General features: G+C 38.6%; 1 protein-coding gene across 5 annotated transcripts in view; it reads left to right on the forward strand.

The window, feature by feature from the left end:
- REPS2 (RALBP1 associated Eps domain containing 2) overlaps positions 1-6399 on the forward strand; it is a 256055-nt gene extending 249656 nt beyond the window's left edge. For all 5 annotated transcript variants that reach the window (XM_027835347.1, XM_027835349.1, XM_027835351.1 and 2 more), the window contains one exon: positions 5538-6399. In XM_027835347.1, the coding sequence (XP_027691148.1) occupies positions 5538-5606 (69 nt within the window). In that variant the 3' untranslated portion in view covers positions 5607-6399. The remainder of the gene's footprint in view (positions 1-5537) is intronic.
- Positions 6400-25877: the final 19478 nt, after the last annotated feature.

The raw sequence follows: 25877 nt of genomic DNA on the forward strand, positions 1-25877 counted from the left end.
GAATTCTAACCATCCTTCAAAATTTAATTCCAGTCTCAGATCCATCTTACTAATATGTAAAAGGCAACCTAATGTGTCAGTCAGTAAATGTTTATTAAGGCAGGACCCAGGACCTGGTCAGACCCAGGAAATGGGTCTGTTTTGGTCTAGGGGTACTGGGACCCAAGGTACAGGGCGTGGGTCTGCTTTGAAAGAATTTGACCACTCAAGCCATCTTTCCATCCAAGTAGTGAGTTTATTGTAATACCCATAGAAGCAGGCCACACTCCAAGTGAGTCTATACTATTTGTGATGCCAATACAAGCAGGGCATATTTTAAGAATCTGAGCATTTGATGAGGAAAAGGTGGATATTTTTATATAGAAGACTATGGGAAGATCTTGGTGGGATCTAGGAGTGGCAGGTAGCCTGGTCAGAAGTAACAGAGAAAGTGGCCTAAATGAGATTAAGGAATGTCAAATAAGCTAATTAAGTAATCAAGGTAGGCTGGGGTGGGCCAGATGCCTCAGGTGACTGCCAGAGACTGGGTTCAGGTACTGGGTTCCTGAAATTTGTGGGAAAATTCAGGGCCTTTTAGAGGTCCATCATTAGCGCCCCATCATTCCTCCCTCAAGCAAATGGCACCCAAAATATTTTGGGGTAAGGGGCAAAGGTCTCGGCTTCTGAAACTGCTTCGTGCTGGCAAGGGGCATAGAGCTGTCCCTACCATGAGGGGGTTCCAGGGAGGAGGTTGACTGGAACCAAGCATAGGCCGCCTCCAGGGGTTGTTGGGTGGACATGAGCTGGTACACACTGTTTGCTACTAACTGTAGGTGAATGGCTCTTAGTCTAGAAGACAAAAATCTGACAAGCAAGTCTGACAAGTGAGTTCAATATGTAGGGCCCAAATATAGGGAGAAGTAAAAGCAATGTCAGAATGGGAGAAAATAAAGAAACAAAGCAAGAGATTTATCTGATCTTGTTAACTTTCTCAAAAGTTTCCACTCTGATTCCATTTCCCTTAGGTGGATCAGATGCTATTGGGAAGTAACAACATTTTTGTAGGTAGAAGTTTTCTACCGTGGGGTTCAAATGATACACAAGTGAGTTTTGCCAGAGGCTGACTTTTGCTCCAATTATATCAAAAGGAGGATACTTAAGTAAGGACTAGGGCAAATAGGTTACCTCCCTCTAAGAAAACTGATTGCACTGAAATTCTCTTCCCCAAACCAAACTGAAAATATTTCTGATTTAATTGCAGTAATTTGGGAGATGGAATGACTTCGCATTCACGTCAAAACAGCAAGATCTCCCATGCTTGAGTTGTGTTTATATCTTTTACTGACCACTTACCCTGATTATAAAATTTTTCTGAAAAGGATAAAGCAAGGACAAGATTTATACCAAGTATGATAAGATAAAACATCCTCAGAATTCAGATAATTCACAGTTTTCCAACTATTCAGTATCAATTCCACCTCATAGCCAGACTCAGGAATAGCCAGATGGGTAACATTCCTTTTCAAAGGAACACAATGGGGAAACTGATCCAGGAGGATTCCATCTTAGACTGAGGCAAAATTGTCCTCTCAGCTTTTCCCAGATGCAGACCTCCACCTGTGTCATTCTCTCTGAGTAGCTTGTGGCATTTCTCTCAGATATTATTAATCTCAGGATTATTGACTATTGATTATGGATAGATTATTGTGATCCATCAGACAACTCAAAATAAAATCAGTTACAGTCCCATGAGCTTTTACCTCAAATAGCAAGTTTCACTAATCACAGGTTAGGGAAAATTTACCAGGATTTACAACTCAAATTTACATTTGTCCTGGTATAAAAGCCAGTCATTAGAGATCATTTCTATACACTTGCAAATTCTTGGCAAGCCAAATTCATTGTTTAGGAACTCCATGACCCAGACCAGCTCTTTGGCAAATAAAGGGGATTGACAGGGACCCCAGAGAAGGGGCTTCCTATCCACTCCATCTACCCTTAGAGCTGCTGTGGACTGTGCCTTTTAACTAGTCCTGAGGACTGCTCTGAATGGGCAGAACCAATCTGGATGAAGTTTTCACCTCATCTCCTCATCTCCACACACACAGAGTAATCAATTAACAGTTTTAGGTTTTAGCATTAAAACAAAAACCAACAATCTTACAATTTTCATAAGTGATAGCCGAATTGTTTTAGCTATAACACAAATAAACTTCAGATGACATCAGTTGCATTTCCAAATTACTTTACATAGAGAATTGGCATCTCATCATTAACATGTGAAAACTACAACTTTTAAAAGAGTGGGCGTACCCAAGTTTGGAGGCTAGCTGGCTTCTTACCTTGAGCTGCCTTGACCCATGGATACATTGAACCTGGATGATACTTCCAGGGTTTCTGGGTGGGATACAGGGTGCCTAAGGGCCAGGGATGTTGCCAATGGGTCCCCTATAGCTGCTGTCCCTTCCTCCTTTCACCAAGTGGGGAAGGGTGAATTCGGAGGTGGGGGAGAGTGACTCAAATTCCCTATCATTCTCCAGCACTTTCTTCTCTTAATCTGATCTGGGATGAGAGGGGTTAACAGAAAAACCTGGGACTATTTGCAATCCCTGAACTGAGATACTCTCTTGACTCAAGGGATGGGAGTAGGGGAAGGGAGTGACCAGGGTTGGTGTTTCAAAATGCCTTAATGATCAATCATAAAACCTCCAGAATCTGCTAAGATGTTTTTAACTGTTCTAATTTTTCCCCATAACCTTAGCCTGGTCAGAGCTGGGACTATAGGAAGAAGAATCTTAAGAATTTTTTTTTTAACTTTTACAATTTTTATTGATCCTCTAGATCATATTGAGGCCAGGCACAAAGCTTTCCTTTTCAATGTCTTGGAAACCAAGCTTTTTCTAGTTCTAAGCTAGGGGCAAATCCAAGACCTGCTGAGTCTAGCTTCAAGAATCCCGTGGCCATGAGGCCAGATGAGAAGGGGAATCCTGCTGGCAAGGCTGTGAGGATGGGGAGTCCCTCCATGAAGGAGGATCCTAGGGTGAAGAGGGAAGTAAGCCTCAGGAAACCAAAAAGTACCTGCAGTTTTCCTAATTCCCTAGCATCCTGGAGAATTGAGAGAATTGAGCATACACTTCCAGATAGGGTGTCTACCGTCCCCTATGCAGCAGAAGGTGTGCCCAGGTCCATGGCCTCAAACCAAACCACTGGACCAAGAGCCTGAGAATGTCAGGCTTGAAAAGCACATCCAAGCCTTGCTAGGTGCTTGGAGAATGACTCCAACTGCAGAGAGAGAAAGGGATAGAGAGAGAGGGGAGGCTTACATACCTTTTGGTCTTGGCTAGAAAAGAGTTTGAGGGGGTCAAGCAATTCCCAGAGAAGCAAACTATGTTTCCTGTCTAGGATTCTGGGAACCCTGAAATGCAAGGGTACAGGGTGCGGGTCTGCCTTAAAAGAATTCTACCACTAAAGCCTTATTTCAGTCCAAGTATTGAGTTTATTGTAATGCCAATAGAAGCAGGCCAGACTCCGAGTGAGTCTGTACTGTTTGTGACGCCAGTACAAGTGGGCCAGATTTTAAGAATCTGAGCATTTGATGAGGTTAAAATGGATATTTTTATATAGAAAGACTGTGGGAAGATCTGGATGGGATCTCGGAGTGGCAAGTAAGCTAAGTAATCAAGGTGGGCTGGGGTGGGCCAGATGCCTTAGGCAACTGCCAAAGACTGGGTTCAGGTGCTGGGTTCCTGAAATTTGTGGGAAAGTTCAGGGCCTTTTAGGGGTCCATCATTAGCACCCCATTAGGTGCTAATTTCATCAGAATTTCATTGAATCTGTGTCCCTGAATAACCTGAACTATATTTATGGCTTTTACTCAGCATAATTTTGTACTGACCTTCCTCCACACTGTGATAATATTTCATTCTGAACCTGAATCCCTGTGGCATTAGACAGGGTGGGAGATGTATCTACTGCTGAAAAAAACAGAGAGGGCAGAGAGAAATTCAGGACACTGCTTGTTCTTGGGGGAAAAATGTATCCCTCCTTTTACCCTTGGGTGGTGGTAGCAAAGAATTTGACTGAATCTTAGTTTCAATTCAGCTAACATTTCTTAAGTACCTACTGTTGTATTGTGAATTGTGCATTGTGCTAGATGCTAGAGGAGATATGAAATATTGGATTAGCTGTAGTCCCTTCCCTTATGAAACTTAGTTTAGTAGGGAATAGAGAATCATAAATTTAGAGCTGCAAGGGACCTTAGAGGCCATTGAGGCCAAACCCCTCAATTTATAGATGAGAAGACTGAGGCTCAGAAAAGTTGTGATGGCCAGGATCACACAGCTAGCAAAAGTCTGAGGCAGGTTTTGAACTCAAGTCTTTTCAATTCCAAGTACAGTACTTTATCCACTATACCATCTAGTTATCTTGTGAATTGTCCCCAAATAATTGTGATACAAATCAATATATTGTAAATGTAGTATATCATAAAAGATATCAAAACAGAGTGCTGTGTGAGGTCTGAATGGGAGGAAAGAGCTATGTTAGTTCAGCTATGACTGTCATTTAGGAGTGAGGTTGAGGTAATAAGATCTGAATACCCTTTCATACTTCTTAAGAAGGTACAGAGGAGTTTTCTTTAGTAATATCCTTTTCTTAAAATGCATTTTTGTATATGTACTTACTTATGTATATCTTGTCTCCTTCAATAGGATGTAAGCTCCTTGACAGCAGGGAATATTTTTCTTCCTATCCTTCCTTCCTTCCTTCCTTCCTTCATTCCTTCCTTCCTTCCTTTCTTACTTCCTTCCTTCTTTGTTTCTTTCCATCTCTCTCTCTGTCTCTCTCTCTCTCTTCCTTTTGTCTTTATGTCCTTAGAACCTAGTACAGTGCTTGGCGGAGAATAAATAATTATAAGAGCTAGCATTTGTATAACACTTTAAGGTTTGCAAAGTGCTTTACACATATCTCTTTTCATCCTGATAATAACCACAAGCTGTTGATGGAGATGACATTATGTCTTCATTTTACAGATGAGGAAACTGAAGCAGATAGTAGTTAAGTGACTCGCCCCAGATCAGCCAGCTAGTAAGTGTCTGAGCCTGGATTTGGGAGAAGAAAAATATCCTTTTTACCCTTGGGTGGTGACAGCAAAGAATTCAACTGAATCTTGATTTCAGTTCAACTAACATTTATGAAGTACCTACTGTGTACAGTGCATTGTGCTAGATGCTAGAGGAGATACTAAAGACTAGATTAGCCACAGTCCTTTGCCTCATGGAACTTAGTCTAGTAGGGTCATATAGATCATAGAACTCCAGATCCAGCACTTTATCCGTTCTTACTGCCTAATTATAAATGCTTACTGATAGATGGATCTCTTCACCATCACTGACTTTGTTGTTTCCTAATCTACACATTTGAGGTAAGTATGAAGTATACATATATTTTCCTGGAAATATTTCTTTTTCATACTAGGTGTAGCAGCAGGGATAAACCCTTAGCTAGAAATATCCTCTTTATAACTTTTTGTTTGTTTCTTTTTGTTTTGGATGATTTAGGAAGTTCATCAAGAACGGATTGCTTTGGAAAACCAATTGGAACAACTTCGCCCAGTCACAGTCTTGTGACCTTTGGGTGGGAATGGGAGTAGCTGACCTCTGTGCTGAGGTCTTCACTTTTCACTGTTGGAGCACATCTTCTGGGAAGAGATATCTGACTGAGTCAAAAGCAGAGAGAAGTGGAATCTGATGTGTTTCCTATTTCTCCCCCACCCTCCTGCCTCACTTGCCATCCCTATGTTTCTGTATGCAGGTGGAAAAGTCCTCCAGCCAATGGTTAAACTTGAGATTGTGGCTAGAGAGTTGAATTGTCTCATGTTGGTCCATTCCCAAATACTTCTTCAGGGTCTTCAAAGATGAAATTTGTCACCAAAAATTAATCCAGTTCCCTAGCCCTTCAATAAATTTAGTGCATTATTTATTTAAAGAATTCCTGATCTGTATGGAATCTTGTTACTTGCTGTCAGGATGCTTGTTTTATATTTGCATTTATAATTGGTATGTACTAGTTTTGGTATCCTGGGTATGTGATTCCAATAGGCTTGTCTTAGGGCATAATATTATATGGCTAAGTAAGTAAATCTAAGAGTAGCAACAAATTTAGACTGAAGCTATGCCCACCACTCTCATTTGCCAAGAAATTGATGATATAGCGAGTGCCATTTATATTTCATATCTATTTATAAATATATAATCCTTATTTTATATTGAAGCTCAGAGGCTCTCCATGATTACACAGCACAAGATGAAATAGAGATTTGATATGTATCTGGTTCATTTCATCATGATGGATAGTCAAACTAGATGGATTTTTTTATGATCTAATCTGATAAAAATTAAATAAAGACTTGCCAAATCTTCATTTCTGTTCCATGTGGATGCAGCATATATAAAGGTACAAGTTTGAAAACCTAAAGGAAAGGCCAAGAGATGGTCTGGGCTGACAAATTCCTCTTTATAGTTGTTTGCTTAAGCTACAGTACATACAGACTAGAAAAATGGTAGAAATGGTCAATACCAATACAATATGATCATTCCTGGAATAGAATTGCTGTTTTCTTTGTGTCTGTGTTTTTGTTAACCTAGACTGTATCACTGGTTTACACTGAATGGGTAGAAGGAATGGATGAAGGCCAAAGCTTACATCATACACATCACTACATAGTAGTACTAAAATGTGAGGGGCCTTAAGAGTATAATTAAAGTCAATTTAGCCAGACAAGACCATTTGTACTAAACATAGTTGATGTATGTTGTTCCATCATTTCTGACTCTTTGTCACTCTATTTAGGATTTTCTTGGCAAAGGTACTTTAGTGGTTTGTCATTTCCTTTTCCAGTTTATTTTATAGATGAGGAACTAAGGCACACAGGGTTAAGTGACTTGCCCAGGGTCACACAGCTAGTAAGTGTCCGAGGTCAAATTTGAACTCACCAAGTTGAATCTTCCCGACTCCAGGCTTGGTACTCTATCCAATACACCACTTAGCTGTCCCAAGACTGTTGATACAAAATGTTGAATTCCACTTGCAGAATTTTAGCCCCACAGAAGTTCATATAGGCACTTTCTCCCCGGGATGTCTGCACCAGAGGAGTGCTTTGTCTCTACCTGTCACATGAAGTTTAAAAGCACTTAGAAAGGTGAACTAATTTGATTCCTTTCTTAGATAACTGCCCTGCTTCAAAATGGGCTATAGTTCAAGGTCAGGTCTAGCTGATTGCCACAGTGCTGCAAATAGCAGTACTTTTATCATTGCTCTTTCTCTTAATGCTTAATATACCTGATTTGGTTATCCCTAAGATGGATTGGGTATGTATGTATTTGTATGTGTGTTTGTGTGTTGTGAGGGGAGTGTAGAATTCTATTGGAAATGGATTGCAGCATTTGGGTTTGAATCTTAAATATAAATATAATGAAGCACTTTGGGCAGAAGCAATTTTTTTTTAAGACTTTGTTTGTCTGGAGCAGTCTCAGGCATGAGTTTACCAATTATTGTCTTTGTGAGGGAATTTTTCCCCCCAGTCAAATGAAATCACAGACTATTTGAGGAATTTTATTTGGTGAAATTTGAAGATTTTTATTTTTGTTTGTTTTGAAAATGCTTTGGAAACCAGAGTCAGATATGGTGATACATGCTTGTAATCCCTGCTACTGGGGAGGCTGAGACTGGTGAATTGCTTGAGCTTGAGCAAAGCTGAATTGGATGACCACACCAACTAATGGCAAGCAATGGAGAGCCACCAACCTGGCTGCCCAAGGAGGGGTAGGAGGGGTGAGTGACCCAGATGGAGAAAAGTGGAACAGGTGAAAATTTCCCTACTGATCATTAATGAGAAAGGAGGACCTAGTCACACCTACACCCACACACCCACACACATGTGCTTATACGTATAAATGTATGCTCACACCCATGAAAAAAGGAAGAAAATTCCTAGAGCTCTTCCGACTTCTCTTCACTTTTTTTCTTCTCAGTTCCTAACTCCTCTTCTCCAACCTTCCAACCTCTTCTCCTCTCTCCCCACTTGCCTCTACACACACACACTATTCAAAAAGTATGCTGACTCTTCTTCTGACATCAAGTCTGTCAGGTCATGTTTTAGGTAACCTGCTCTTTAAAAGTTTCCTTTAGTAACAGCAAATTTTAGGAATAATGGTTTCAGCCTAAACCTTTAAGATCTTGCTTGGCTTGTGCTGCCCATAGAAGGAAGAGCCATGTTCATACTTTTATTATTGCAATTTTCTAACATGTTCTGGATAGCATTTCATATTCCAGTACTCATGCTATAAATAAATGTATATTAGAATGTTTGCATTTTTTTAAACTTAAATGATTTTCTCATCATGATATAGACCACTTAATAATCCAATGCTAGGAATGTATAGCCTGGATTAGTTTCTTTTCTTTTTTGTTTTCTTTTTTCTAGTTTGTTTGTTTGTTTTTTCTTTTTCACATTGGACAATCAGAACAATTGAAATATCATCAGTGTTTGAAATTATATCAAAGAGTGAAGTCATATTGACCCAGATTGTCTTGGCTTCACTCATTTATGACTCTAATTAATTAAATGTCTGAAGGTGATTTTTGAAAGGAGCTATGATGTTTGTGGACTTGGCATTAGTTGGTGTACCTCTTGTCCAAGGACTGACCTCACTAGATTCAGAAAGGCTTGTGCCCAGAAGGTTGACCATCATATGATGACATTATTTTGGCCACTGTAGCTCACAAAGTCTGTCTACCAAGGCTTGGAAAAGTTGGGATCTGCATTGGTAAGGGGCATATTCACACTAAGGAAATCATTATCTTTAAAGTGAGCATTAAATGTGCTATTATCCAGTGTTACCTAGCCAGTCGGCATCTCTCTCTCTCTGCATATATATAAATATATATATATGTGTATATATATATATATATACACATACACATACACACACATATATATACATGCACATATTAAAAATCTTTATTTGAAGTGTGCGTGCACCTATAAGGTACATATATGCACATTTGTGTACAGCTTTATTTTAGGATTCCTACCACCCATTTGTTTTTTCCTGTACCTTTTTACTTGGTTTATAGTGAGAAATGAGACTAGGAATTACTGTAGCTACTATCATTATATTAACATTCTATCATCATTAGTATATTAACATTGGATTTTGGCTATAACATTTCTAGGGAGTAGAATTGAAGGCAGATCTGTATTGCATACCATCCAAAGAGGCTAAATTATTAAAGTACCAAGAAACTCTTTGGCATAAGGTGGTTTTTCCATTTAGGTGAAAAAATCATTAGTCTTTAAAATAGTGTTATAGAAGAACACTATTCTCACCTGGCTGATTTCTTGTCTTTGAAGGTATTTCCTCCGTCCACACTACCGTCATGTAACTTTTTCTGTTAGGGGAAGGGGCCATGGCTAGGAAGCATCATGACTGAAAAGCTGTAGGCTTTTAACCTGTTATTTTCTTTTGTATATTTTAGTTGAGTAAAAAAGGTAATGTAATTTTGATTTGCCATAGTGAATTTAGTAGTAGATCTGATACTTTTTATTGGACCTGTAAGTAATTTAATCAATATAGACAGTTCCTAGTGAGGAATTCCTTTACTAATGCAGATGGGCATCTCTTCTGCGATTTAGAGTCATAGAGATTTGCTTTGGGCGCAGACAGGTTGGGTCAGCCAGGAGATATTAGAGGGAAAATTTGAACACTGACCTTCCTGGCTTCAAAGAAAAGTCTCTTTCTACTATGCAACACTGCCTGTCATACTTGGTGTCTTTTAGAAGTCATAAAAAAGGCAGTTTGATTTTTCTTCGGTAGCTTAAATAATGAGTCTATAATAATATTTAATAAAAATGTTAAATATAAAAGAAATGACATTTTAAGGAAGGTAAGACCTGGTGATGTTTTCTGTTTGTGACCAAGTTAGAAGAAAAAAAAGTCAAATTTCAAGGTGAAGTGATAGAATTAGATGTTCTTCTAAACAGAAGCCCTTTACTTTTTGAGAAGTAATAAATTACGTTAGACAACTATTGCTCAATATAGACTCATCCTTCATTCTTTATGAGAGTGAAGTCTTCTTTAAGCTTCTGGAGAATCTATGTTATGATAAGAATTCTCTTCAGCAATTTGTGGCTTATTGGACCTAAAATGTAAAGTCTCAGCATTATTTTAAGGTGAGTAATCAAAAATATGGTTCTTTTGTTATTGATGATGACCTGCTTATAGCTTCAGTCTCAGAAAAACCTGTTCGAATGGACTTACCTACTTTGGTTTATTTCTAAATGACATTGGCCTATTCCCTACATTACTTCTTCCAAGTGACTCAGATGTAAGTATCTGAAATTAACATATGCATTGTTGTCACATAATTTAACTCTCACAAATATGTTTATGAGGTCTTTTTCCAGCAAACAAAACAGTCTTGGCAAGTGAATGTACATACTGCCTACTATGGGTACAAATTAGATATGCAACAAAATATCAGTATTTAGGAAGGGGTGTGTGTGTGGGGGCGGGGGGGGACATGACCTGTGGTTTCATTGGTTTTGGTAACACATGCCTTCTACCAATGCAGAAGGACACTTACTCTGCAACTTAGAGTCTTTGAGAGTTTTCTGAGGCGCTGAGCAGTTAAATAACTTACCTAAGATCACACAGCCAGTATGTCAGAGGAAACACTTGAACTCAGGTCTTTCTGACTGTAAATTCCACGTCACCCCATGTACATTACATGATACACATACCTACACTTAATATATATTGTTTATATGAATACACACACATACAAACATATACATATGATTTCCCAAAAGCTATTAAAGCTTAAAATGGCACTGAGTTTTGAGATATACACATATACATACATATATAATATATATGTATGTATATATACACACATGTGTATGCACATGTATAAATATGTGAAAGAGTTACAGAAATTTGGCTATAGAAAGTTTTGGTCTAGTTACAAAGGACTTGGAATGCCTTCAACCCTTTGAAGAGTTTTGCTATTTTGTGCTTTGAAAATTCACCTGTAGCTTTTTTCTTTTTAGCTGATTTCATTACTGTGGATATTTTGGGAAAGATTGGGAATGTTAATTTCTAACTTTAAGGACCAGATCACATCTGAATTGAGAAGTGTAGAACTGGAATTACTGGACTACAATGAGGAGACTTTGAGTTTCCTCAATCATACCGCTGTATGATATACCCATATCACAAAGACAATGACTTTTCATAGCTCTGCCTCACTTAAATCCAATTTACTCTCAAGTCAAGCTATCACCCGTGATGTCATTGGTCCTCTTCAAAAATGAAACACAAACAACAACACTTCACTAGTTAGTATAGGGTGGAGCTCAGTAGAGGTTGTGTTCAGGGGATGTATTAAAGGAATAGGTAACAATAAACATCCCATGGCAGAGATATGGGTCACCTGAGTTTGAGAAGAACAGCAGATAAAAGCCCCTACTGCAACCAGCTTAGGAAATAGATTTAACATTTAAAAAAAAACTATTACTCTTAGTTAGCACAATTCAGGGACATTAAATGGATCAAAGGCAAGAAGACCTTTCTTTGGTCTTCATAGACGTAAAAATTAGATACTCTATTTTAACCTCTAAAGCAAACATGTCTATTTTTTCAAAAGTCATGCTTTAATAATAGTTCAAATGTATATAGCGTTTTAACAGTTTATCAAAGCACTTTTCACACAACCCCATGAGATCAGAGTATTATTCTGATCCCACAGATGAAGAGTCTGAGGCTCAGAGAGGTTGTAACTTAATCAAGATTACACACAGCTCGCGAGCAAGAGAGTTAGGACTTGAATCCAGGTCCTCTAATGCTCTTTCCCCTATACTGCAGCTGCCTCTGAATGTGATGAGTTTTAAGAAGGAAACGTATATATCTGATGCTTTTATTCCATTATCTTTCGGGATAATGAGTTAAGAAGTTGTGTTAACATTTTACTTAACCATCATCTCAATCATTTGGTATCACAATGGTATTGGGAACATTGTTATCACTGACTTTACGATTAAATCTCTGAAGTTACTGTATATTTGTATTTTGACTTGTACATGGGGCCCACAGACTAACCTTACTGCCTCTTTTCACATTGATCAAAATGTTTGTTTAGTACGTAGTTATGCAATTGCACATATGACTTGGAAAATGTACGATACATTAAATTGGGGTGCTATGTTGAAATAAAAATGTACATTAACTTCAAAAAAAATCCCTGTAATTTTCCTTTTTGTGTGCTGTTGTTTATATTTAATCTAAAGTGCCCTTAATGCAAGTAATATATAAAAGGAGGCTCTACTAGATTGTAAGCTTTATGACAGTAGGAACTATACTTTAAACTTTTAATTTCCTCCATTGTCTTTTTTTTGGTGAGGCATTTAGGGTTAAGTGACTCGCCCAGGGTCACACAGCTAGTAAGTTTTGAACTCAGGGCCTCCTGACTGCAGGACCAGTGCTCTATCCACTGTGCCACTCAGCTGCCCTTCCAGGGTCTTATTACATCTTCTGCACACAGTAGAAAATAAATGTTTGTTGACTTGCATTTCTTGGTTGAGTTGGATCTGGGGGTGGAGGGAGGGTCTGGTTTAGAAGAGAAATGCATTTTAATATTACCTAATTAATACTATAATAAATTAAGGGAAATGGTTTTAAGCTTGTGAAAACTGGGCGAATGTGTTTTAGTGTTTGGTTTACCTGAGACTTGCAAGTCAGGGAGGGCTCACTGTGGAACTTGCCATGTTTGTTTGGACCATATCGTTGTCCTTGTTCAAAGATGGAACTGCTCATGGTATTGGTGGATGGGTAAGGTTGGGGTGGGAGAAAGATACACATGCCTTTCTACTATACATATTGTTATTTGGCCTGCAGAAGTGACATCTATAGGGTTTATTGATAGCCATTTGTGGTTCTGCCCGTTTTTTCATTGGAGGTTGGTTGATACCTACTTCTAATTGAACAAATCTGTTTTTAGGCTGTTGTTTACCAGGTTGGTCTGCCTGATACTGTGACATTGTGGTCATCCACATCCTTTGCGTTTGTACTGTGAATGATTTCTGGATCTTACAGGGATTCATTTCTTCCCATTTGGTTTGACATTTTAGCCCCTTTCAGCTCAATGGGCAGCAGATATTTCGAGTCCATCAACAAATATCTGTCAGACACCTACTATATAGGTCCAAGACTTTAGAGCATGGGCTAGGAGTGGGGAGGGATTCAAGTGAAGATTAATATATGGCTCCTGCCTTCAAAGAATTTACAACCTAGTCTTTAAGAAAAATCTACTATTCACAATGCAATTATAGACCTATTAAGTGGATTTCCCAGCACTGGAGTCCTCAAGTAGAAACTGATTGACTACTTGTCAGGGACATTGTAGCTAGGATTCCTGTATAAGTGAGTTGAATGGGATGGTTTCTGTGGTCTCTTCTGTCTGAAATATTCTGTGAAGTGCTACCTTTAAGCTTCTGATCAAGTTATAGAGCTGACACCCACAATTTCATATACTTCTAAATTAAAGTCATCAGGCCTGGGGCAGCTAGGTGGTGCAGTGGATAGAGCACTGGCCCTGAAGTAAGGACGACCTGAGTTCAGACCAAACACTTGACACTTACTAGCTGTGTGACCCTGGGCAAGTCACTTAACCCCAACTGCCTTAGCAAAAAAAAAAAAAAAAGTCATCAGGCCTTGAGTGACAGCTTGGCGTTTGGTGATAATTTAAATTGAGAATTGGAATTTTAGAGCTAGAAGGTACCATAGAGCTAGTCTAGTCCAACTCTTCTACTTTTTAAAAAAATAAGCAAAGCAAGGTATAGTGACCTTAAATGACTTGTCCCAGGTGTTACAGGTAGGTAGAGGCAAATCTGAGGCTAGAATTCTCTTGATTCCCAAGGCAACTCTTGTTTTCACTACCTTCCTGCAGAATTATTGAATGGTAGGTGTATAAAATACCCATTGTTTCCACACCCTTTGTTTTGTCTTCATTTAGCATTTCTAGACTTTAGTTCCCTCATCCATAAAATGAGAGAGTTGGTTTAGATCTTGAAAAACTTCCTCTGGGACTTGTATTTTGTGATTCCATGACTGCATAAAATAATGCATTGATTGTCTCCTAATTTTTTCCCCTAGTACTAAAAAGGAAATGCACTATTGGGGACTGTAAATTAGGTGGGGTTTGTTTTTTGTTTCTTTAGTATGAAGACATGACAGAACTTGTTTTATTGTTCATATAACACATTCTCTGATATGTTGGGCAGAAAGAAAGTCAAAACCCAGACCACAAGGGAATTATGCTAAATATACTAGACCAAGGTTGGAGAAGGAGAGGGAGGGAGAGAAGTTGTAAGAGATGACAAGATAGACTTTTTCCATCTGTAATTTTATGGCTCTTGGGCTGGTGTCCGTATTGCACCAAACATTTTTATAATTTGGCCAAGATTGGATTATGTGGGTACTGTTTCTTTTAAAGAATCAGATACTTAAATTCAGGCATATGGATTTCTTTTTCTCATAGGAATGGATTGAAATGCAGTTGCATTTCAAAATTAACTATAAAGTTCATAGACTGGGAGCTAGAATGGACCTCAGGGACTATTTAATCAAACCCTCTGATTTTACAGCTGAGGAAACTGAGACCCAGCGAAATTAAGTAATTTGTTCAAGGTCAAACAGGTAAGACGGATCAGAGGCCAGATTTGAATGCGAATTAGAGTGCACTTCTAACTCTAGAGTCAGACTAATCTGAAACACCTAATTCCTTTATTGAATGTGTTGAATAACATTCAAGGCTTCTTAGAACCAACAGAGGCAGGAAATGGTGTCCTCTAGGGAAAACTTCAGATGCCCTAAACGAAGCATTGGTATCACTGGCCTTGGGATACCATTCCAATCCATCCACCCATCAGGGTAGTCAGACACCATCTTGTGAAACTAACACCCCCCCCCCAGTAAACTCTGAAATTTTCTTCTCTGACTGTACCCTCCTTTCCCTTGTGCCTTTTCCACATCCTCTTCAGAACCTATTTATCACCTACTAGGACCTTCAGTTCCTTGATCCTTCCTTGTTCTCTTTGTCCGTCTTCTTGGTTGTGGCTTCATCCCCTTCCTTTCCTTTTTGATGCCTGTTTCAGGAGAGGGCCTGCACCAAAGACTCTTCACATCCGTAATAGATCCTGAGCTGTGTGTTGTCTTGTACTTGCAAGGACTCCGAGGCTGAGAAACAAATACTTCCTTAATGCTTGGTGTGTGTCAAACATTGCCCTATCATCTTGGAATGAGCTGGGGCCAATTATGAGTTCAGTCTGGTCCAGTGAACCCTGTCACCAGGTATTTACTGACCCAGATATCCAGCCAGGATTCCCTACTAGAAGAGACAAACTGTGGGAGCTACCACCTCCCACAACACTTTTCAGTCATCACAGGACCTAGGGCCCTGATCAGCTAATTCATCCTCCATGTTATGGCTACTGTCCTTGTGATTGAGCTGTTGAGACAAAATTCCTTTTCCCTTATTGCTTCTCCCCATATTATCATTCCTGTCCATTTTAGCTGTATCCCTCAAGAAACCATATCCATCCTCCTTTGCCTAATATGCTTCTTGGAATTTCCACTCCATTGTTAGATTTCCCTTCGTTCTCAATTTCTTCATCTCATATTCTTTCCATCTTCTGGCAATCATGGAAACTTGACTCTTCAGAAAACACTACATGTCTGGTCACACTCTCTACTGCTATTTGAAGCTATATGCTTCTTTTGTGTCCTCTGACACCTTGCATGGGGAGAAGGAATCAGCTTATTGCTAAATTTCTATGACTGCTTCCAAAATCTCCCTCTTCCACCATCACTGGGCAACTTTACCTCCTATGAAGTTCATACCATCCAGATTCTTTCTGTGAAACACTAGCCTGGAGACTCATTTTTCCTTCCCCCTTCCCTTTTTTCAAGACTGGGTCTCACTATCTTGCCTAGGCTGGAAGAACTCATGGGCCCAACCCAACTGTTGATTGGCACAGAAACTTTTACCTGCTCTATTTACAACTTGGGCTGGTTTGCCACCTGATCAGCTTTAGCCCTATTGTAGCTCAGAACTCCCAAACTCAAACAATTCACCAGTATCAGCCTCTCCTAGAGTGAGAAGTTACAGGAATATGCCACCATGTCTGTCTTATTCTCCCTCATTTTATTTGTTTTTTGGATAGGCAATGGGGTTAAGTGACTTGCCCAGGGTCACACAGCTAGTAAGTGTCAAGTGTCTGAGGCTGGATTTGAACTCAGGTCCTCCTGACTCCAGGGCCAGTGCTCTATCCATTGTGCCACCTAGCTGTCCCCTCTCCCTCATTTTAAAAAGAGCTTAGTACCTGGCTCATAGCTCTCTTCAACTCTATGGGTGCCCAGGTTGAAGACTTTAGTATATATGTTGATACCCCCTTGGTCAACATAGCCTATCAGTTCATCAATATTCTCTACTCTAATGACCTACATCTTTACTCTTTAACCACTCACAGATAGTCACATTTTAAATTTCAGCACTATCCATAACTATGCCAATGATATAATCTCAAACTCTAAATTTTCTTTTTCGATAAAAAAAACCCTATCCTTAAAATTCATTTAGAAAAATAAAAGTCTAGAATATCAAAGGAAATGATGAAAAAAAAGTAAGGATGAAGGGGTAATAGCACTTCCAGACCTGAAACTATATTATAAAGCAGCTGTCATAAAAACCATCTGGCCTTGGTTAAAGAATAGAGAGATCAATGGAACAGACTAGACAAGGGAGAATCAGAAACAATAGAACTCAATAATCCAGTATTTGATGAAGTAGAAAATGTAAATTACTTGGGAAGAAAATCCTTATCTGATAAAAAATTGCTGGGGAAATTAGAAAGCAATCAGGCAGAAATTAGGCTTAGACCAATATTTTATACCATATTTTATAATACATTGTAAGTAGACATATAACCTTAATATTAAAGAGCATATTATTAAAAAATTAGAAGAGAAACAGATCATGTACCTCTCACAGCTATGGGTAGGAGAAGTATTCTTAACCAAACAAGAGATAGAGACAATTTCAGAAGGTAAAAGAGATAACTTTGATTACTTGAAACTGGAAAGCATCTACATAGACAAAATGAATGGACCCTGGACCCTGGGGGCTGCTGAGTTCCCTGTGTCTACAATCCTAAGTATATTAAGCCTGCAGAACAACTTGAAGCCTGGGTTGGTTCTCATGACCTTTAAGGAGCACTGTAGCTGTGAATCCAATTCCAATTGTTAGCCCTGGAATGGCTAACAAATTGTGGTACATTAATGTAATGGAATATTACTGTGTTATAAGAAATGGGGGTGTGTGATGAATTCAGAGAAGCATAAAAAGACCAGCAATGAGTGGAGTGAAGTAAGGGTGGTCAAATGGGAAAAACAAACAGACAAACTTTGTATAAGATTTCTAGGGTTTGACATCTAAGGTATATAAGCCACACACACACACACACACACACACACACACACACACACACAAACTCTAAGAGAAATACAAATCAAAACAATCCCAAGGTTTCACTTTACTCACTGAAAACTGACAAAAATGATGAAAAATGGCACTGGCAATGGCAGTGGTCAGTGTTGGAGAAGTTGTGAAATGAAAGGCACAGTAGTATATGGTTGATGGATCTGTGAAATTATATAACCATTTTGAAAAGCAATTTGGAATTATGCAAATAAAGTAATTGAAATGTCCATATCCTTGGAACCAGAAATCCCATTACTGGGCTTATATCCCAAGGAAGCCATTGATAAAAAGAAGATCCCTATATACCCCAAAATTTTTATAGCAGCACTAAGAATTGAAAACAAAGTAGATGTCCATCAATTGGAGAATGGCTAACAAATTGTGGTACATTAATGTAATGGAATATTACTGTGTTATAAGAAATGGGGGTGTGTGATGAATTCAGAGAAGCATAAAAAGACCTGCAATGAGTGAAGAGTGAAGTAAGCAGAGACATAAAAAATGTTATATAGTATGTAAATGGACAAGAATGTAAATGAAAAGAGCTACATACCAAAATAACAAAAGTAAATGTAACAAAATTATAAAGATCAATCAGGACTCAATTGAAGAACTATGAGAAGGCATTCCAACCTACCTCTTCATAGAGGTGAAAGGTCCATTGGTGTTACACATTGCACATTTTTTTTAACATATTGATCAGTTATGCTGATTTTTTTCCCTCTCTAAAATCTACTGTTTGTTATATGGAATGGCTTTCTAGGAAGGGGAAGAGGAGGGAGAGGGATACTTGGGATACCTACGATCACGTAAGAAACAGAAGATATCGGTAAAAACTTAGTTAAAAAGTAAAACAAAACTTACGCAAAAATTTAATCTTCATCTCTTCCTCTGTTTCTTCTTTCTTAAATCTAGTCTTGATCCTCACCACGGCTTCCAGTCCCTTCCTCCCTTTCTGTTTTTCCACTATTCCACCTCAACTAGAAAGAGTAACTGCTCTTTATGTCTCACTTCCTCAATGGTAATGACCGCTATGTCACCTAGCTGCTTGAATGTTGTTGTAATAGTTGCTCATCCTTTCTTCTCAAAAAGGATCATCATGAGGGTAATGTCTTGACTTGCAAGTGAGTTAGATTTGAGTGAAGTAGAGCTGCGCAAAGTCATCGGCCTCACTCTCTCCTCCAGAGTCATTGAAGTCCAGTGGCAAGACAAAGATCAAGAGGACCTGCAATGGCCCCAGATGCGGTGAGTAACCTTGACCTTTCTAAATTAAGATCTTTCCCAGGTCTTGGTTTGTTTGAGGCCACATGCATTCAATGACAAAGGTCTAGATATAATCAGAGAATCTGTATGATGAGGCAAAGGTTTAGGATGTAGAGATACAACAGATCGTTCTTTTTTTAAGATCAAAGTTTATGGTATTATCCTGGAATTTCCCCCTTTTGCTATGATGGGGAAGGGGACAGAGGTAGCCTAGGAATAAAGGCCCTGGCTTCCTTTGGGTTGGCATGGATTTCATGAATGGATGCTTCTTCTAAAGAAAAAAGGAGCCTTGGATGTTCACCACTGGCCTCCAGTTTTGGGAGTTTCTAGTGAGACTTCTATTTTGCTGAGGTCATTCTGAAAGGGCTATTATTTATTCCTTAGCTCATTGGGCAACATCCTTTCTTGGCAAAAAAGGATATGGAGCACTGGCAAAATTAGTTTGGAGAGAGGAGCTGCGAAGACATTTTTGAATTGGGGCACAGCTCTGAGTCACTAGAGGAACCTAAGACCTTAAATGCCTTTGTTGCCCCACCCTGGCAGCTGCTGAGTTCCCTGTGTCTACAGTCCTAAGTATATTAAGCCCGCAGAACAACTTGAAGCCTGGGTTGGTTCTCATGACCTTTAAGGGGCACTGTAGTTGTGAATCCAATTCAAAACAATTGGTGGGCACCTGCTTTCTATAGGGCTTTGTATTAGGTGATGTCTTCTGATATTTTTAGTTTACACAGAGACCGTAGAAAATTTCGGCCTCAGAAATATCCCCCTTCTCTCCTTGAACCTCCTTCTGCTCTCTTCTTTGTACTGTAATCCTCTTTTCTCATTTTGGAAATGAGGGAACAGAATCAGAGAGGTCGAGGAATTATAGATGGAAAGCCGAAAGGGACTGTTTCAAGACATTTAGTCCAGGGGTTCTTAACATGAGGTCCATGAAAAAAATTAACTATTATAACTATACCTATATTTGAAATGTAGTTCTATTTCTTATTTTAGTTCATTATATATTTACTTTTGTTTATATATTTATTCGTAAATATATTCCAAATATGACAAAAGCAAATGTAATTCATTTTATTTATAATTCTGTATATTTTATGTGTTTAAAAACATTACTCTGAGACAATGTTTGTGGGCTTTACCTGACTGCCAAAGGAGCCTGTGACACATAGATAAGGTTAAGAATTTAACCTCTGTCTGCCTAGTTCCTCCATCTGTAAAATGAGGACTTGAAATCAGGAAGAACTGAGTTGAAATCTGACCTCACACACTAACTTGTGTGACCTTTGGGCAACTCACTTTACAGCTCTCAGTCTCAGTTTCCTCATCTGTAAAACGGAAATAATAATAGTACCTACCTCCCAGATTGTTGTGTGGATAAAATAAAATACTATTTTTAAAGTGTTTTGCAAACCTTAAAGGTCTCTATAAATACTAACTGCTATTATCAAGTTCAACCCCCTCATTTTAATTGGTGAGGAAACAGAGGGAGGGGCCACAAAAGGTAAACAACTTGGCCAAGGTCATCCAGGCAAAAAACATCAGGGGTGGGATTTGAACCAATGTCTAGAGACTTCCAAGTCAGCTGTTCTTTCCAATGGGTCCTTCCTACCCAGAGGGTCAGGAAGGAATGACGGTAGAACTGCCTCCCTATTTCTCTTTCACGCGAAAAAATAACCTTCTTAACTCTCCAGAAGCTGTTGGGGTGGTGAAGGGTAGGAGAGGGTAGGTGGGAGGTAGGTGAGGAGAGACTCTTATAAGAAGATACTCCTTTGTCAGTTTGTAGTTTCTGAGTGGGAAAGACCTTAGCTTAAAAAGGCCAAGGTCTCCCACTGCATCTGGGGTTATCCCCAGTTGTCCTGATCTATATCTTGCCACTGGACCAGATGGCTCTCAAGAAGAAAGTGAGGCTGATGACTTTGCACAGCCCTCCCTCACTTAAATCCAATTCACTTGCAAGTCAAGATATCACCTTCCTGATGTCATTGGTCCTCTTCAAGAAGAAAGGACAAACAACAACAGCAACAGTTTCTGAGTAAGTTACAATTGTTTTCTGTTCCAGCCAGAAACTCTAAGGGTCTTCCTCTCCCAGACTGCTATCTTTGTGATGGTAAATTGGACCATTTTTTTTTTGTCTCAGTTCTTACCTAGCCCTTGGTCATTGAATGGTCATAGCCTCAGATAAACTGAGACCTGGGAAAGACCTTAATTTAGAAAGGCCAAGGTCTTCTACTGCATCTTGGGCCATCACCAGTTGTTTCGACTTTTGTCTTGCCACTGGACATTGATGACTGGAGGAGAGACTGAGGCTGACTATTTTGTGCCGCTCTGCCTCATTAAATCCAATTCATTCTCAAGTCAAGACATGTCAATTGGAATGAATCCTGGACTAAAAACGTTGAGATTTATTCCTCTGGAGAACACGTCCTGGGCTATGAAATATCAAGGATATTAGTTGACTACTTCCAGACCATTATATAAATGCTTAGGATTTATACAGAATGTACCTAAATTGTCTACATCACTGACTTGGCCTTTAATTATATGATATGGCCTATAAGGATTAGGTTTGGCTCTCGGGAGTCTGAATCTACTTATTTTTATAGCAGCCAAGGAAGGCCAAAAGGCTAATTATCCCAGGTTGCTAATGAGCAGTTTTTACAGAAGCTGTAGTATTTTAAAATTATTGCTGGGATTATTTAGAACTCTTACTCAAAATTTCAGGAAGCCTGAGTCCTCTGGGAAATATGGATGCATTTAAGGAGAAATGGATAATGGAAAATAAGGTTTAGCGTCCTTAGCATCAGGAGTTGGATTCAAGTGTGGCCTCTGACTTAGACTGGATGTGTGATCTTTTGGGCAGCTCGCAGATCCATCTTCTGGCAAATCATCAACTGGCTGATATAACTAAATCTTTAACAGGGCATCTCTCCACCAGTCAGCTGGCTTTGAATCTGGCCTCTTTGGACTCAGTTAGCATTGACTTAGCAGATCCCTCTTTTGCTCTTATATTTCTTTGTGGGAATATGTATTTCTGATGGTGGTCTCTTTGATAATCCTATCTCTTGGCTTGCAAACAAACTACTATGGGCTGTGACCAGTGACACACACTAGTGTGTGACCTAGAGTAGAAGGAGAAATTAGTCAAGGCAGGACTTTGTTAGAAATCTCTGCTTTTTGTGGTTTGTATTTTAAATGAGATTTCCTACATTTCCAATCTTGTTTATTTGGTTTATATAGCTACATTGCCTGCCATTTGAGACTGATTTGGTTCTTGGACATGCAATACTCTTGATTATTAAAGGATTAATTTTATTACTCTGGAATGGACTCCATTCTGTTTTTCAACTATAGAAACATTTCTCAATTTTGTCCAGAAGCCATAAGACTCAGTGGTGATTGGTGTCAGAGCAGGGTTGCCTGGTCTGCTGCTGAGAGGCAGTATGGTATAATGGAAAGAAGATTGGAGTTGGTGGCAGAAAAGACCCAGATTTGAATCCTGGTTCTGATATTCGGTAGTTCTGTAACCTGGGACTTAATGTCTTTGAGCCGTGGTTTTTTTCTTTGTCAAATAGGAACAATAATAATTTTAATACCTACACAAAAGTGTTGTAAGGAAAGAAGATTTGGATGTCCACCAGTGACCTCCAGTTTTAGGGTTTTCTAGTGAGGTTTCTGTTCTTCCTTGTGTCATTCTCCTAGGGTGATTATTTATTCCTTAGCTCATTGGGCAGCTCCATGAAAGCATTCTTTCTGGCTAAGAAAAGTGTCTCCAGTTTTTTTGCCACCACAAAAAGAGCTACTGTAGATATTTTTGTGTATATATAGGACCTTTTCTTCTTTCTTTGATCTCTTTGGGGTATAAGCTTAGAAGGGATATAACTGGGTCAAAGGTCATATCCTGTTTAATTACTTTTTGGGCATAATTGTAAGTTACTTTCCAAGGTAGTTTTACTCTTTCACATCTCCATAACACTATATCAATGTGCCTGTTTTCCCACATCTCCTCCAGCATTTGTCATTCTCTTCTTTTGTCGTATTTGCCAATTTGATGAATGTGAAGTGTGACTTCAGAATTACTTCAGTTTGTACTTTTCTAATCATTAGTGACTTGGTGCATTTTTAATATGACTACAAATTTTAGATTTCTGGAAACAAGAAGATTGATGTCTGACTGAGTGAATTATGATATATAAATATAATGGAATACCATTAGGCTTAAAGAAAGGAGGAAAAAATGATTTCATAGAGATATAGAAAGACTTGTATGAGCTTATATAGAATGAAATGAGCAAAATTAGAACAACTTATACTTTAACATCAATATTCTAAAAGCAAATAGCTTTGAAGACATATGAACTGATGAAAAATGAAATAAGCAAAACCAGGAGAACAGATTATACAATAACAACAACATTGTAAAAAAAAAAAAAACACTTTGAATGATGCCAGAGGACCAGTCAGTGATCAAGCATGCTATCCACCTGCTGACAGGTGATGGACTTAATGTACAAAGACAACATGTTTTGGACATGGCCAATGACAAATTTGCTTGTCTATGCAAATTTGTTAAAAGACTTTTTTTTTCTTTTTCTTTTTAAATTGGATGGGTGGGGGTGGGAGGAAGAGAAAATAGATCTGCTAATTAAAAAATAAAATTTAATTTAAAAAGAAACTTAAAGTGCTATAGCAATATGAATGATCATCCTACCAATTTGGGTTTGATGTAAAAGTGAATCTAACCCCTTGCTCTCAGCTCCTGATTTTCAGTAAAGTTTCTAGCAGGAAGTGGTGTTTAAGAGAGTTGATGTGGGATCTTTAAGTAAGAATCCCTTGGTCCTTTGGACTTATATAACATAGCTTCCTTAAAGGAGGAGGAAAGAATGATTTCACTGTTCCACTGGAAAGTGCCCAGTGTGTCCTCAAGGATGCCTCACATATCAGACAAAACAGTCTTACCACTGATGACCTCAGAGGCAGGTAAAAGTTCAGGTGGAGAAGTACTGCTATTTCACCAGCGTCAGCTCTAGCCTCCCTGCCATCCTGTAGACTGTCCACACAGCACCAAAGTAGCTGGATAAAAAGAGGACACAAATGTAACCCCTAGAGATTTTATCTCTATGACACTAAACATTGAGATATTTCTAAATATTCATATGATTTACTCTATTTTACTTTCTATCTGGATAGAAAGGTGGGGCATTATTGCCACAGAAAAGGTTTGTTTTTTTTTTGTTTTTGTTTTTTACTTTTTTGGGTCATGGACCCTTTGGAAAAACTGGTGAAGCTCCTTCTCAAAATAATGTTTTTAAATGAAAAGAAGAAGCATTCTTAAATGCCTACTATGTGCCAGGCATAGTGCTGACCTCTTTACAAATATTATCCCCTTTGATTCTAACTATAACCCTGGGAGGTAGGTGCTATTATCTTCATTTTACAGATGAGTTAACTGAGGCAGGCAGAGGTTGAATAACTTGCCCAGGGTTTCACAGCTAGGAAGTGTCTGAGGTCAAATTTGAACACAGGTCTTCCATCCTGGACCTAATGGTACTAAATAAAATTCACAGGATTACAAAGGAAACCAATTATATTGAAATAAAGTTACTAAAATATTTTTAAAAGTCCATGAACCCCAAGTTGAGAAGCCCTGCCCTAGGATGTGCTACACCTCATGACCTCCATCTCTTCTGTGACTGGAGATGTACTTCAGCAGGGGTTATCATTTTTAGAGATATTTTGTTGTAGTTTCAACTAAAACGCCACCTTCAGGAAACGTTCCCTAACAACTCTTAATTCCAGTGCTTTCCCCCTCTTAATTATTTCTTATTTATCCTGTCTATAGCTTGCTTTGTATATATTTGTTTATATGTTGTCTCCTCCATTAGATTACAAGCTCTTTGAGGGCAGGGACTATATTTTGCCTCTTTCTGTATCCCCAGCACTTAGCACAATGCCTCATATAATATAGTGTGTTTAATAAATAGTAATTATAATATAAGTATAGGTGTATAGGTGTTTAATAAATATTTATTGAATTGAATCAAATAGGTATCCTTATTTAACAATGGCTAGGCTGTTGTGTTACCACAGATTGTTTACTCTCATTGTCTTCAAGCTGTGGGCTCAGCAACCCCCTCATTAGGATTAAATAATTGCCCAAAATAGGTACAGCTTTGTGTAAATAAACTCCCCTTCCTTATTTCTTCTCTGAATCTCAGATATAACATGAAAACAAACAAATGAGAAATCTCCAAAACCAACCCCCTGGGAGTGAAGGATTTCTGAACATTCCCATAAATACACATTGGATTCAGCCAGAGAGGGGACTGAGTTAAGTGGTTAACTGATCTTTGACTAAACAAGGGAATTTCTGCCTGATCTACCTCTGGAGCAGTAGAGGTGACTCTGGAAATCCATCCAAACCAAATGTGGGGATGGAGGAGTTGGAGAAGCAAGTTTTGCCTTGAAGAGCTATAGGATGTCAAGTTGGAAGAAATCTTAGAGGTCATCTATTCCAACCCCCTCATTTTGCTTATGAGGTCTACATGGTATAGAAGAAAGAACATAGGACTCAGTCTAGAGACTTGAATGAGTCAGCAGCACCACTCACCCCCTATGTGCCTCAGGAACTCAGTCTGCATCTCTGTAAAATATAATTTTTTCACTCCCTACCCAAAAGGGTGAGTTTCAAATTATTTTATGCACACATATGTGTGTGTGTGTATATATATATATATATATATATGTATACACATACATATATTGTATACATAGTATTGTTTTTTCACATTTATTTATTTTATTTGTAATTTATTGAATAAAACAGGCATCTCCATAACATAGTATAATAAAAATATGATTGCACATGAAAGTACAAATCTATTGTGCACAACTTGCTATTCATTTTGAATATATAATAAAGTTATTATGTAAGTTTCTTTCTTTTCCTTCCATGACCTCCCAGAGATGGCTACCATTAGACACAAATAGGCATATATATGAAAAATTTTTCTATACCAATTCTATTTATCAGTTCTTTCTCT

Source organism: Vombatus ursinus, unplaced genomic scaffold (genome assembly GCF_900497805.2).
Source record: "Vombatus ursinus unplaced genomic scaffold, bare-nosed wombat genome assembly UNPS02014814.1, whole genome shotgun sequence".
Taxonomy (NCBI): domain Eukaryota; kingdom Metazoa; phylum Chordata; class Mammalia; order Diprotodontia; family Vombatidae; genus Vombatus; species Vombatus ursinus.